The 15,786-nt window shown below is 47.7% G+C and overlaps 1 protein-coding gene across 1 annotated transcript in view; it reads right to left on the bottom strand.

Moving 5' to 3' along the window:
- The window catches only part of ARVCF (armadillo repeat gene deleted in velocardiofacial syndrome), a 249,860-nt gene that overhangs the window by 33,389 nt on the left and 200,685 nt on the right, over window positions 1-15,786 (bottom strand). The window contains exon 9 of the mRNA XM_015410114.1: window positions 58-185. Within this exon, the coding sequence (XP_015265600.1) occupies window positions 58-185 (128 nt within the window). The remainder of the gene's footprint in view (window positions 1-57; window positions 186-15,786) is intronic.

Raw genomic sequence — 15,786 nt, 5'->3', positions numbered from 1 at the left:
CTCACAGCTTCTCCTCCCAATTTCTAACTTCATTCAAACAGGACAAACGTCACTCACTGTCCAGTTTCCGGCGCTGAGGTTCTGCAAAGCCCCCGCTGCTGCTTCAAGAGTGTTGAAATTTTGACTTTCTGTGAGAATCGACAGGTAAAGCCTCACCACCTCTGGCTGGTAGAGCAATTCGAAGCCTAAAAGGGGAAGGAAGGTACAAATCACAATTAGACTGACCCTCTTAACTGTCCCTCTTTACCAGGGAGGGTCCATATTTTCTGGTACCTGTCTCTAGAAAAAAATCACTATCTCTGTTTGGTTTTGCAAAAGGATTGTGGGAATGCCTTTTTAATAATGTTGCTAATGTGTCTGCGTGTGCTGTAGAGAAAAGGAATAATTTCTGAAAATTATAAAAAAACCCACCATGCATATAAAACAAAAGTAGAATGTTCAGCAATGAATGATACAAAGACATTAGTTGTTGTAGATTTTCTGGGCTGTATGGCTGTGGTCTTGGCATTGTAGGACCTGACGTTTCACCAGCAGCTGTGACTGGCATCCTCAGAGATATCACACAGAAAGATGGAGTACTCTCTGTGTCAAGGTGAAAAGAAAAATGGTAGGCAGGTAATTTTATATCTACTCAGGAAGGTGGGGTAGGGCTGAGTCATTATCTTGTACAAAGACAGTTGAAGCGCTATGAAAACCCATGTCCTTATTTCCATCTTTAAATTTTGGAGGGCAAGGTGGACTCAAACACACCACATTTGGCCTTTGACTCTCAAGGGCTTTAATTTTTACCAATCAGAAAGTAGGCAGGCTACTTGCATTCCCTTGGATCTATGAAAACACTCAAGAGCTAAAAAAATTATTTCAAAAAGCCATGAATTCTAGCAATCTGGCCTAGTTAAGCAAACATACTAAACAGATTTGCAATCTAGGCAATATTCAGATTTTTCTGGCAGGATGGTAAACTTACACCTGTCCAGTGTTAAAATAAAGACTCATTCAGAGTTCCTGACTAATTCTTCTTCCTTGTTCTCAGCTTATTTACAGCCCTTTTTGTCCTTTGTACCTAGACCTGCTGCTTTATTCTTTTGCACATTATTCTTGTTCTTTGTAACAGACATTTCTTTCAGTTTTGCCTGTTGTCCAGCATTTTTAGACACAGTGGTTTTCTTTTTGGCCTATCAAGTCTTCCTCTGAGCTTTTCTTTCAGCCATGCATTAGAAACACAATGCAAAATCCTCATGGTATTTTGAAATCTTCTTGCTATTGTTGGCCTTTTGGAGGTTTCCAGATCTATCAGCTGAAGCTTCTCTAGGGTTGCCAAGTTGATTTTCCCTACCAGCGGGGGAGCCTCGCTGGGCTCCGGGAGCTCTCCGTTGAGGTGCACGCGCCGCCAGCACGTCACCGGAAGTGACGCGCGATGTAGAACACGTTGAGGGTGTGGCCCCGATTGTTGGAGGGAAAACCATAGAGTTTTCCCTCTGACGATCGGGGCCACGCCCCCAACGTGATCGACGTGGTTGCGTCACCTCTGGTGACGCAGCCACGCTGCGCTTCGGGGGGTGGAGTTCCCCCCGGGGCCTGATACCGCAGCGGCGGAAATCGGGCCTCTGAAGCTGGGGTTTACCCGCCACCCACCCCCACTTGGCAGCCCTAAGCTTCTCCCGCAACAAAAGTTAATTTTTCTGCTTTTATTCAACTCATTTGATGCAGCACAAACTTTATGGAAATGAAATACCCTAATGAAGTGTAATTTTTCTTTAATCGGTAGGAGGGTGGCATTGTTTCCAACTGTTTACCAGGACCTGTTTTTCTCATGATAAAAAAAATAAAGAGCTTGCAAACTGCTCCTTCTTCTCCTGAGGAATAGCTGGAAAGCAAAGGATCCCTGGTTCAAAACTAACTGCAGTTCATTGGGACATCTAAATTGACTGACTTGATGAACACTGACAAACCAGCATTAAACTGTGGATTAGAATCCTGGTCTGCAGTAGAGTTGCCATGCTCCAGGTGGGGCCTGGAGATCTCATGCAATCACAACTGATTTCCAGACGACAGAGATCAGTTCCCCTGGAAAAAATGGCTGCTCTGGAAGGCGGGACTCTATGGCATTATGGCCCACTGAGGTCCCACCCCTCCCCAAACCCCCTTCCCCTCAAGGGCCACTCCCATCTCCAGGAGTTTCCAAAAACAGAGTGAGCATCCCTATCTGTAGGGCTGGCGCGCTTTGAGTGGGTTTTGTTCTTTCTCTCTTATTATTATAGGGGTGTGTGTAAGAGAGACAAAGAGCACAACCCTGAGGCCTTTTATGTTTTTGTGGGAAGAGTGCACACTTAACAAAATGCCACTGCCCTTGGATTGATAATGTGTTTGATTGTGAACCCTAGAAGAATATCCCCACATGACTCTGCCCCCTCACCAGGAAAATTTAAATCACTTATTACACAGAGGCTAAATATTTGATTATGGCCTGTTAGTGCTCAGTGATATACTGTATGTTAGCTTCCTGTGAGGTAAATAATTGATGCTGATCACGCCCTGCTGTGGAGACCCCCCTGCCCAGGTACTTAACCCGCTATAACCTTGTCCACTCGTATATACTAAGGAAGAGTCCAGGGATAAGCAAAAACAGAACTGTATTTATTTCCCTTCTGGGGAACAGCAAGAAGAATAAACTATATACAATTGTAGTCGGGTACAGCAAGACTTAACTTGGAGAAACAATTTTCACTACAGGGTAAGTTGTTACAGAGAAAGAGTCAGCCAGAAACTGCCTGTCTACCATATGAGCGTAAAACAGACGAGATTCCCTCAGGTTTTCCAACCTAGTTTTAGATTCCTGGAGCTTTTACCAGACAGACCTCGATCTGTCTGCCAGGTTGAGTTCACCCAGGAATACTGAGTTTGAGAGCCTCCAGGACAGCACACTAGAGCCAGTTTGCTTCTTTGTGAAGACAGACGATGAGACAGAGCTACTTTTAACCCGCCTGTCGGAAGATCTAGACTCTGGCCCCGGTCACATGGGTCGGATAACGTGGGGGGGAAGGCGGGGCTATTTGCACCGCCACAATTAGAGCTGCCAGAACACGATCCCACGTGTCGGCGGCACGCCACGGTTCCTTCCCTCCCTGTCAACAAGGGGCCGGAAGGGAAAAGCCGTGGCCGGTGTGATCACACCGAGGGACTGCGGAGGCAGCCTGTGGCAAACCGGTTGCTAGTACCTTCGAACAGGTAGTTTTTTATCGTGCATTTTCGGCGGTATGCCACGGGTTGGCCACGAGTGCGCTCCACTTCCCAGATGTTGCGGTGTGATCGCAACCAGAAAATCCGCCATTCAATCGTCGCTCTACCACGGCAAATCCTCCATGTGAACGGGGCCTAGGTTCCTCAACATGGTTCCGGTGGGTGCCATGGCACATGCCACTACTTCGCCGGCATCTGCTGAGCTTTTCAGAAAGTAGATGGGGCCGTTGTACGGCAGGGCTTGTTACTGATTGCCCTCATTGAAATCAAAGGGTTTCCCATGGGATGACCCTGTTTGAATCCGTGAATGGTATAGGGTAGAATGAGCTTCGAAATTGCAAGCTCTTGTAACTGAGTTGCTGCTGTAATAACAGTTTGTGGCCTGCTCAACTAAGCAATTCTCCAAAGGAAACAAAGTGCTAACAGAAGAGAATGGAAGAACTTTGAAAGTGCAAATTGCCAGATGTCAGTTTACAAGCCTATATAGAAATCTTGTGGTGGGATGTGTTGGTTCACTGGAGAAAAATACGCCATTGTGGATCAGTATAGTGAGGAGTCGGGGGGGGGGGGGTGGAATGCTACCGTTGGGATTAAGGTCTACCCCATCTTGTGACAAATGGAGCACTGATATTTTGTTATTGTATTTTATTGTTTTATTGAGGGCTTTTTGGTAGAAAAAGCCCAGCAGGAACTCATTAGCATAATAGGCCACACCCAACAGCACATCTCATTAGCATATTAGGCCACACCCCATGTTACCAGAAGTGTGGTTATCCAGCCACACCCACCTTTTGCTTCTTATTCTGTTTACTTTGTTTATTGTCAAAACCCAGGGCCTTTTTTTGTAACAGGAACCCCTTTGCATGTTAAGCCACACACCCCTAATGTAGCCAATCCTAATGAGTTTCTGCGGTTGGGTGTGGCCTATTATGCTAATTAGTTCCTGCTGGGCGTGGCCAACTCGGGAGCCAGCCAGAATTCCGTTCCTGTGCGTTCCTGCCCAAAAATAGCCCTGGGCAATAGCCTGCCTTTCTGCTGGTTTAAAACCCAAGAGGAGGAGTGTCAGTTCTTCTGGTGAGCTAGAAAAATACAATTGTCCCAGGTTCAGTTTTTTAAACTGGATAATCTCCTACATGCATAGGGTTGCCAGCCAGCAATGGACAAATGGCAGGAGTCCTGGCGGGGAGGGAGGGCAGACATGCATGGAAGGGTGAACCCAGGAAGTGATGTTACTCCACTGTAGGAATGGCTGGAAACTCTGTGGCAAAAGTGCAGAGTTTCCAGTGATACCTAAAGTGGCACGATGACACTTCCGGGTTTTCCCTGGATGTGATGTCACACCATTGTCCAAGGGCGATTTTTCAGTTTTCCCTTCCCACTGGCCTCTGGAATGCTGGTGGACAACGGGAGCTGGGGATGGCAGATCTCCCAACCCAAGTGGGCAAATGACAAGCCTATGCACACAAAGCACGTGCTCTACCACTGAGCCACGGCCCTTGATGCAACCATAGGAGAAGAAGAGATTGGATTTATACCCCGCCCTTCACTACCCAAAAGAGTCTCAGAGCGGCTTGCAAACTCCTTTCCCTTCCCCTCCCCACAACAGACACCCTGTGAGGTAGGTGGGGTTGAGAGAGCTCTTTCGAGAACTGCTCGTTGAGAGAACAGCTCTGAAAGAACTTGTAATTGACCCAGGGTCACACCAGCAGCTGCATGTGGAGGACGGGGGAATCAAACCCGGTTCTCCCAGATTAGAGTCTGTAGCCCTTCTCAGCAACTGGTATGAGTGTACTGTTTAGCCATCACGGCCAGTAGCCATGGAGTGATCTCTCACCTATGAATTCGTTTGAAAGCTACATAAACCTAGTGGCCATCAGTTTACCGGGACAGGCACATGACCAAATGAAATACAGAGTTAGTGCCCCGAGCTTGCTGGCTCACTACAAAACAAAAACCGAGTCCACTAAAAAAGAAGAAGGATGAATGTGGGTGACATCCATGGACTGCATGAGTGGAGACAGAAGCTGTCAACCATTCATAGAATTCTACCCATACCTGAGGATTGTGCCCACCGGGTGTACCAGTGCTGGTATCCCCACCCCCCTGCAAATACTGGTCTGCATCCTCTGCAGGACCCAAATCCCCATTCATTGTCTCTCTGCTCCCCATACCCTCCTAATCAATCCAGCTGCCCCATTTGCAGAAGGAATTCTTATTTAATTATGGCAATGTTCTTCCAGCTGCGCGTGGCATCCTCAAACCCTTCCTTGAAGTACCTTGAGAAGCAGATTCCTGCAAAGCGCAGCTGTTCTGGCTCCCATTAAGCACCTGTTTCTCTTCTAAAACCATTTCCTTAATTTCAAAATCATCTTAATTATTTTCCCCCGCAGTACTTGCTGCTTTTGTGTAATATATAGCTAATTGTCTGCGCTACATTTTTAAAATGGAATTTGGAAGAGACAAAAAGGTCAATCAAGACTCTTAATGAGCCAACCAGACCAAGAAAAACCCCACCCCAACAAAATGCTAATTGCTATTTTGCTTGTTCTTTTAAAAGGCGTCTGCAATTAATGCCCAGACTTGGCAAGAGTTAACTTCGAGCCATTTGACATGTTGAGTCTAATTTGTGGATCTGCTCTTTTTAACTTGGGAAGAGTCTCTGCGTAAATACCTCCCCATGTTTGACTTTGCTTTTTAGGACTGTAGTTGAAAGATCAACAGATCTCTGCTACTCCCTCCAGGTATTTTCTCCGGGTTCAGATGTGCGGCATGATTTGGATGCATATGGGTTCATGCATTCTGTACCTATGGAGTCTCTGTTGACGTAAGGGATTTAATGGAGTTCTAAGGACAGACTATTTCATAAGAACACGAGCAGTGACTTGCTGGATCAGACCAGTGAAGGTCTGTCAAGTCCAGCACCCTGCCCCACACAGTGGCCAACCAATTCCTCTGGAGGTCCAGCAACAGGGCACAGAGGCTGAGGACTTCTCCTGATGTTGCCTCCTGGAACAGGAAGACTGTCTCTGAACACAGAATTTCCCTTCAGTCACCCCATAGCTAGTAGCCACTGATAGACATCCTCAATGGATCTGTTAAATCCCCTTTTAAAGCTCTCTATGCCTGTGGCCATCTCTACATCCTCTAGCGGTGAATCTCCCTCTGTCTTGAAGATGGTACAGACCTCTATAACTCAGAAAGGAGGTCATGTGACTCAAGGAAAGGGTGTCAACTTAGCAGAAATGCTGGAAGAATTATTGGGAACAGATCGGCGAGGGAAAAGACTGTACAATTGAGACATGTGGGACACAAACCACGACATAAGGTGAACACGTAAACTTACTGCCCAACCATTTAACATAAATGGAACAGATTGTTCACTGGGAGGGCCACGTCAAAAGTGGTCCCAAGCCTAATAGCTATAACTAACAAGCATGTTTAAATATATGTGATTTGATGACTTCTAATAAATGGGGTAAATGCCAGCCAACAACTGATCTCAAGATTTTCTGGTGTCATTTGAGCCAAATATCAAAAGTATTGAGTCATTACCAGGACTACCAATCTTTACTTTTTTATTTATTAAGAAAATGTTCGTGCTGCGTCTCCAGGAACCTGCCTTACAAAATAATAATAAATCAAAGAACGATAAAGACAAATATTGATTAAAATCCAGTATTTAAAAAAACCCAGCCCAGCATAACAACATAAGCCAGAAAAAACAGACCACTAAAAGAACCTCCTCTGGAAACAGGAAACCTCCTCAGGAAACAATCCATATACAAAAGAACCTCCTCAGGAAAGCTCCTTCATTAGCATGTTCATAGCCTGGGGGGCTCCTACAAGATAATGACTCAGCCCTACCCCACCTTCCTGGGTAGATATAAATTACCATTTTTCTTCTCACCTTGACACAGAGAGTCCTCAGTCTTTCTGTGTTATAACTCTGAGGATGCCAGTCACAGCTACTGGCGAAACGTCAGGTCCTACAATGCAAAGACCACGGCCATACAGCCTGGAAAATCTACAGCAGCTAAAGACCACTAACAGCTTAAAACAACAGTGCCCAGACTAAGATCATCCCCCTCAGTTAACAGCCTGCCTGAACAGAAATGTTTTTGCCTGGCACCAGGGCTATTTTTGGGCAGGAACGCACAGGAACGGAGTTCCGGCTGGCTCCCGAGTTGGCCACGCCCAGCAGGAACTCATTAGCATAATAGGCCACACCCAACAGCAGAAACTCATTAGGACTGGCTACATTAGGGGTGTGTGGCCTAACATGCAAAGGAGTTCCTGCTACAAAAAAAGCCCTGGGTTTTGACAACAAACAAGGTAAACAGAATAAGAAGCAAAAGGTGGGTGTGGCTGGATGAGCACACGTCTGGTAACACGGGGGTGTGGCCTAATAGGCCAATGAGCTGTGCTGTCAGGGGTGTGGCCTAATAGGCTAATGAGTTCCAGCTGTTGGGTGTGGCCTATTATGCTAATGAGTTCCTGCTGGGCTTTTTCTGCAAAAAGAGCCCTGCCTGGCACCATAAAGAGAGCAGAGTTCAAGAGGAAGGGCCTTCCGTAGACAAGGTGCCACTACTGAAAAGGCCTTTTGTCTCTGGCAGGGGCCATGAGTTTTGAACAGATAAGTGAGATTCCATATCCCCACACACACACATACACGTGCATCTCACTACCTTCCTACACATCCTCTTCTGTGCAGCTTTACAGAGCCTCATTCCCTTCTCCCTACTGAAATTAACCCTAATTTAAACATATTCACTACCAGTCATTCCCATCTCCATTCCTCCCTCGGTGTTGCTTTTCCTACTGTAAGCTCCTTCAGGGCTGGGAGCAGACATCTTGTACTCAGCATTAACAAAGGAGCTGTGTCCCCATTGGTCCGTCTGCCCTCTCAGTGACTTTCAATACAATTGAGCACTTCTGGGCCATCCAGTTAGGATGAGACTTGGGCGATTGACACTGTTCAGCCGTAGCTGTGTCCTTCCCAGTAGAAAGGCAGTGCTATGTATTCACTACACAAAGTTGCAGAAAATAAGACTATCCATGGTTATTAGCCAAGACTGGGCAGCCAGAACAGGGAATTTTTACAGTTTGAGGCATTCTCTCTCTCTCCGAGGACCAGACGCAGGAGACAAGCAGAAGTCGACTGTATTCTTGCTCTCATAGAATTGTAGAATCACAGAGCTGGAAGGGGCCATAGAAGCCATCTAGTCCAACCCCCTGCTTAGTGCAGGATCAGCCTAGAGCATCCCTGACAAGTGTTTGTCCAGCCGCTACTTAAAGACTGCCAGTGAGGGGGAGCTCACTGCCCCCCTGGGCAGCTGATCCCATTGTTGCCTTCCCACCCTTAATTTAAACCCATTATTGCGAGTCCTGTCCTCCTCTGCCAACAGGAACAGCTCCCTGCCCTCCTCTGACAGCCCTGCAAATATTTAAAGACAGCAATCATGTCCCCCACCTCCTCTTCTCCAGACCGAACATTCTCAAGTCCCTCAGCCTTTCCTCTCACTTGCAGGCTAGGGATGTGCACACACACAAAAATAAAATGTTTTTCAGGTTTGGATATACCAAACCCGAAAAATATCGGTATTTGCCAATACTCCCGAAACCCAGTATCAGTAAGATACTGGGGTTCGGGAATTATCGGTACTGCCAAATTTATTCGGCTGAATTATACCCTATGGTTCATCCCCAAAGGGTATAATAATCCCCCCCCCAATTCCTGCCAGGGCAGCAGGCTCCCACCATTGAAGGGAAGGCAACTTCCCTTCCCTTTAATGATGGGAGCCTGCTGCCCCTCGTGGGACATGGAGGGGTGGTAAATGCCTCCTCATCTTCTCTCCCTTCTCTAGCTGACCTGCGGAAGCGTGCTGTCTAGAGAATGGAGACAAGATTGGGGAGGCATCTCTAAATGCCTCCCCACTGAAGCAGACGGGCTGGGGAAGGCCTGGAGAGAGGAGGGAGACATGTTAAATGCCTCCCCCTGCCTTCCCCACCCCACCTGCCGAAGCAGGCGGGGAAGGGAAAGTGTTTAAACTTAAAACACTTTCTCTTGCTTCTGGGGCTCATGCCGCCTCTGCGGTGCGACTCTCCAGGCCGGGGAGCCACTCCACAGAGGCAGCATGAACCTCAGAAGCAAGGGAAAGTGTTTTTAAGTTTAAACATCTACCCTTCGCTAGGGAGCCATGCTGCACCTCCCCAGCAAAGGGATTCCCCAAATGAATGCCGAATATATGGTATCAATTCGGGGAATCGCTGTTCGGCCAGCCGAATCAGATTAGAGAATCGGATTCTTTCAGCATGTCCGAATAATGCCGACTAGGCAGTATTCAGTGTTTTCTTTGGTTCATCTGAACCAAATGCACCTCCCTATTGCAGGCTTCCTAAAAGTGGTTGGCCTCTGCAGAAAACCCATCACTGGACTAGACAAATCTTTAGTCTTCTCCTGAGAGGCAATTTCAGGTGCTTTTAAGTGCCCAGCAAGAGTCCACAAAATTTGGGCTGGCCTTTTGCGGAGCCTAAATGTGCAGCTGCCAGAGTACAACACTGGAAGCGAGCCCTCCTCCCTCTCCAGAGTCAAGGGTGGGCGTCTTATCTCCAGAGCTGCTGTTGTGCTTTCACTGGTTTCCAACAGGCTCTGAAGCTCTTTGTAACCATAGGGAGGATTCCCATTTCTCACCACAGCTGCACAGATGTGGCCACCACTGAAGCCTTGACAATGTGACCAAAGGGAAGGTGCTGAGAAGCAATCCTTGTTACCGCCTACCTAATTTCCTTTGGGATTTTGTCTGCACAGAGATAGAACACGCCCATAGGAATGATTCCTTGGCCATAGTGATCACTGATACTGCGCACGCCTTCTTCATCCTTCACCCCCCCCCTTTAGTTATCCTTCGAAGACTTATTTTATTTATTTAAAATATTTATTAGTTGCCTTTCTACCTTATAGAAACTCGGCGGCTTACGATATAAACAGCAACAAAATGCAATGCATAAAATATATAAAGCCGCTAACTTAAAATCAGTAATTTAAAACTGCCGCTCGGCAGAAGAACTAAACCGAATGCCATCCTGTATAAGACCCGTCTTCAGCCGCCTCCTAAAGGTTAAGGGACCGCACATCTAAGCGCTTCAGTACTCAGAGCTTTATTCTTCAGACTTTGGTGTGAAAACGGGGAGGGAGGGAACGGTTCTGTCGGCCTTGAAGCCGGGGCTGCAATAACCATCACATCCAACGTTCCCCAGAGAAAAGCCCCAGCCAAATTGGGGCTGCCGCTGCTGTGATTCAATTATTTGGGAGATTACCAAAGTAAAGTGTGCGCCCACGTTGCTTCGTTAGAATTCCCCGTCACACAGAAGGGGACGGTGGTTCCCTTGTTCCCAGACAAGAGATCGGGAGCCCAGCTTTCCGCTGCAGGAAATGTAACAGTCCAATGAGCCAGCTGGCAGAGTATCCACTCTGCTGAGGAGGATGCGGTGGGAGGGAGGGCTGCATAAGACCATCCTTGCTGCGAAATTACATAATTTCTAACAGATAAGAAAGCAGGACTGGGGTCTGGAGCCCAGAATATAGTTATTAATAGACTTCAGCAAATGTTTCCTTTTTCATTTGCTTTCATGTCCAACTACATATACTTTTGCCAACAGTTAAGGATCTCCATTTTTTTGGTTTTGTACTCAGTGTGTGTTGCACGCAGTGTTTCCTCTAAGCTGCGTTAATGTGAGCTGCCTCACAGATTTTTAACCTCTGGCTCACACATTTTGGTCTTAGCCAGGGGTCATTTCGTAGAAAAAGAGGTGCAGGGGCTCATTAGCATAACTCACTAGCACAACTCATTTGCATATGCCACACCCTCTGACATCACAGGAAGTGTGTCAGAAGGCAACACCCACCGCTCAGGCTCCACTGGACTGTTTTGGATTGCTAGCTATGGAGGGGGACGGGGACGCGCAGATCTGCCCTAGCAGAGGAGGGAGAGCTTGTGCCTGAATAAACCTTGGCCTTAAAGGTGCCACTGGACTGTTTTGGATTGCTAGCTATGGGGGGGGGACGTGCAGATCTGTGCAGGAAGGAAGGAAAGAGAGGGAAAAGAGAAGGAAAGGAGGGAAAGAAAGAGGGAGAGAAGGAAATAAGGAGGGAAAGGGAAAGAAGGAAAGGAAAGAAAAAGAAAGAAAGGAGGAGTAAAAGAGGGAAAGAAAGAGGCTTCTTGCTCTTCGTGGCCTGGAGCTGCTGGGAGCAGGGGGTGGGGCTTGTTGCATGTGCCCGCCCCCTGGGCTCTTTACTACCATAGCTCCGCTCCTGTGCGCTCCTGCAGGAAATGACCCCTGGTCTTAGCTCAGGAAGGATGGCTCCAGAGCAAACTAATTTATGCCAAGTAGCCAAGTAGCTCGCTCACAACTTTAATGCCAGTAGCTTACAAAGTAGAATTTTTGCTCACAAGACTCCACAGCTTAGAGGGAACATTGGTTGTGTGCATATATTATACTGTTTTTATATGCTATTTATATAATACATAGTGCCCATGGTAGATCTAGTTCAGCATCCTGCCTCACACAGTGGTCAAACCAGATGCACACAGAAGGTCTAAAAGCTAGATATGGAGGTCAAAGACTCTCTTCTGTTGTCACCACTCCGATCATTGCTACTTAGAGGCAGGGCTGGCTCACCCGCTAGGCGAACTAGGCATTCACCTAGAGCGTGGGCTGGACCTTAGGGTGCCAAGCTGGACCCGCCCCCCCACCAAAGCCACCAAAGCCCCCGCCAAAAGCCCTGCATCTCCCTGACCGCCACCACCGCCGCCTCTTTCTCCTTGGAACAGGCTTCCTTGGGAGATGGTGGATTCTCCTTTGAAGGTTTTCAAACAGAGGCTGGATGGTCATCTGACAGCAATGTGGATTCTGCGAACTTTTGCAGATCATGAGAGGGAGCTGGGCTGGCTCTATCACTAGGCCAGCTAGTCTCCGGCCTAGGGCGGAGCTCCGAACAGGGCGCCAACTGCCCTGCCGCCCTCCCCCCCACCAAAAGCCCCAACCGTCCCTGCCCAAAGCCGCTAATTCACCGCCGCCCTCTGACCCAGCCAGCGTGATTCCCTTCCCTGGAGGAAGCTGCCTGGCTGGGCCCGACCAAGGAAGGGGCGAGGCTAGCTTGTGGCACCCGGCGCCCCCCCTCCTGGGCGTGTTTCTGGGAGGTCTCCAGGCCCCACTGGGAGGTTGGCATTTGCGCTGAGGGGGCGCGGGTGCCACAAGCTAGCCTCACCTAGGGTGCAGAAACACCTCGGGCCGGCTCTGCTTGGAGGGTTACTGTCTCTGAACATGGAGGTTCCATTTACTAACTGTGGCTAATAGCCATTGGTGGATTTGTCCTCAATGAACCTATCTACCCCCCCTTTTAAAGATAACCGAACTAGTAGCCATGGAGGGAAGGCAGCATGGTATAGTCCAGTCTTGTGAGATCTCAGAAGCGAACCAGGGTCAGCACGTGGATGGGGTGGACCACCAGGGAAGACAATGGCAAACCTCCTAAACTCCAAAGCCCCTTGCTCGAGTCTCTTGCAACTTGATGACACACACCTACACAAACTCATGTGTATATATTTATATGTCAAATATGCATAATTCATGCGTCTCATAAATGTCTCTTTACAAACACAAATAATGTTGGAAGAATGTATACATTTTACAGGAAAGTTTCCGGGCCAGGAAATGAAAAGAAATTGTGTGAAAATAAAAGAATTACGTGTGCAGTTCACACAAGGAAGAAACAAAGTCAAAGTGGGGGGGGGGGATTCAGATTTGCAGTCTGGATTTACATCAGGGGTGAAAAATTCAAAAAACAACTTTATTTCCCTGATCCTCAATCTAGCCTTGATCAGAGTATCCTCATATCTACCTGAAGCACTGCTCACTTGCAGTCTCCTAAACTGCAAACACGGCCTTGTTTCTGCTTCCACAAATGGAACAGTTTGCAAGTATAAATATTAGCAAACCTCCAGGCGAAAGCTACATGCTGGTCTCTGAGAGCTTGGAACATCCCCTAAAAAGAAGCAATCTGACTGCAATCTGTCACTGTTCCAGAGGGGTAGCTGTGTTAGTCCACTGTAGCAAAATAAAATAGATGTCCAGTGACACTTTGAAGACTGATAACCAGTGTTCCCTCTAAGCTGAGTTAGTGTGAGCTAGCTCACAGTTTTTTAGTCTCTGGCTCACACATTTTTGTCTTAGCTCAGGGAGGAGGGCTCCAGAGCAAATTGATTTATGCAGTAGCCAAACGGCTTGCTCACAACTTTAATGCCAGTAGCTCACAAAATAGAATTTTTGCTCACAAGACTCCACAGTTTAGAGGGAACATAACATTTATTCCAGCATGGGCTTTTCTGACTCATGGGCTCACTTCCTCAGATTCTTTACGGCTGTGAAGCTGAGGCCAGGTAAAGGTTGCATACCAAGGATGGCCACCAGGTGGCAGTCTTGGAATCCTAAACGGAAGTTGCTGTTCCCCTGCAAGGTCATCTAAATAAAAAGTACACTCGCCTTTTCCTTGCAGTGCAAAGCAAGACAGATGGGGGGGGGGGGGGGGGGGGGGGAAATGAGCCAGAAACAAAGAATTATTTCAGTAATGCAAAGCAATGCTTTTTGTAGTTCTATAAAAAGAGGAAAATTGGTCAATTTTGGACTCCTGCCTCGCTTCAAATGAAGCCCTAGTCACCGTGTTAAGGGTCATCGTCTTTTGCAAACAGAAAGAGTTACAGAGGAGAGTCCATGCGTGTTTTCAACAGGAACTCTTGCATTTCCCGAAGTCATGATGAGCAGCAAAGAACACCGCCACACTACCCCCTACCACAAAAAGCTCTTTTATGTTGTCCTTTAAGAACATGGCCTGGAAGCCAGACGCTCATTTTATAAAACCTACACGCTGCTCCATCTGATTGGTATTCTGCACTTCAGCTCACCATATCCAAGCAACCTGAATGTCAAGATGAAACTGAAAGGGTGTCTTAAAAAATGAAGGGTTTTTGGTTTTTTTAAAAGGTAGTACAAATGCAGTCAGACCCAGCAAGCCAAGTGCTTGGAATGAGAGATGGGAAACGCAGCTCCAGGCTGATGAAAACAGAACAGAGAATGTCACAGACCGGAAGGGTGGCAGCAGAGAGATCTTCCAGGCAGTGGGCAGGTAGAAAACGTTCAGAAGAAATGAAAAAAGGCCTGGTGAAATCCCCCAAGGTGACTAAACCAAGTGAATAAGAACAGAAGAGAAGCCAATGGCCCATCTAGTCCAATACTCTGTCACACAGCAGCCACAAATACCAGGTGCCATCAGGAGGTCCAGCAGTGGGGCCAGGACACTAGGAGCCCTCCCACTCTTGCCCCCCCCAGCACCAAGAACACAGAGCATCACCTGCCCCAGCCTGTGAGTTCCTATCTCTACCTTGTGGCTCATAGCCACTGATGGACCTCTGCTCCATATGTTTATCCAGTTCCCTCTTGAAGCCGTCCATGCTTGTAGCCGCCACCACCTCCTGTGGCAGTGAATTCCATGCGTTAATCCCTCTTTGGGTGAAGAAGTACTTCCTTTTATCTGTTCTAACCCAACTGCTCAGCAATTTCATGGAGTGCCCATGTGTTCCAAATGGTGGAACGGTGGAACAGTGACGGATCGCAGTCAGGTTGCTTCTTCTTAGGGGATGTTCTAGGCTCTCAGAGACCAAACGATGCTTGGATAGCTCTCATCAAAAGCTCCAACATTGATCCAGGGAGCAGTGCAGTGCAGTGGTTAGGGTTGCAGACTCAAAGTCACAGGTTCAAATCCCCACTCTGCTATGAAGCTCTCTGATTCTCGTTATATTGTCTTCCTGTCTTCCCCAGGTCCTACATGAGGACTCAGACGAGCTATACGAGATCCAGGCTGGAATCTCAGCTTCAAAGTGCAGGCAAGCCCAGTTTAGATGGGGACTTTGGAGGCAAGTTTGCCCCACCTGGAGGCCCTGGGGAGGCAGTCTTTGCCCCACTGGGAAACTTGCAGGAAGCTCTCGGTACATGTTAAGCTTCCCCCACAGCACAAATAGTGCCTCCCCAGGGCCATTTCCAGGTAGGAAAATGGCATGAGGGGAAGTTGAAGCCCCTCTCTTTGAGCACCATGGACCCAGTCTGAATCAGGCTTGTGTCTGCACAGGAAATGAGATCCTAGCAGGGAACTCTTAAGGCCTGTCCAATTGAAAGTCCTTGTGGTAGAACAAGGGAGAACGTGAGGATAATGTAACGTATTGTTAGGTCCTCAGCCTAACCTACCTTACAGGGTTGTTGTAAGGGCAAAAAGAAGGAGGGGAGAACTACCACCCTGAGAGCCTTGGAGGAGGGGCCAGATTTAAACTGCAATAGAAGTGAGAGGACTCTAGCAGAGGAAAGAGAATGTATCCTCACAGTTTCAGATCAGCACACAGAGTGGTTTGCATTGGTGAGTCATCGGCATTGTGTGTGTGTGCATGTGTGTGTGTGTGTGTGTGTGTGTGTGTGTGCGCGCGTGAACTGACGTCAAGC

The sequence above is a fragment of the Gekko japonicus genome, unplaced genomic scaffold (assembly GCF_001447785.1).
Source record: "Gekko japonicus isolate JY-2015 unplaced genomic scaffold, Gekko_japonicus_V1.1 scaffold490, whole genome shotgun sequence".
Lineage (NCBI taxonomy): Eukaryota > Metazoa > Chordata > Lepidosauria > Squamata > Gekkonidae > Gekko > Gekko japonicus.
The sequence above is the reverse complement of the archived record's forward strand: the minus strand, read 5'-3'. Positions and strand labels throughout refer to the sequence as shown.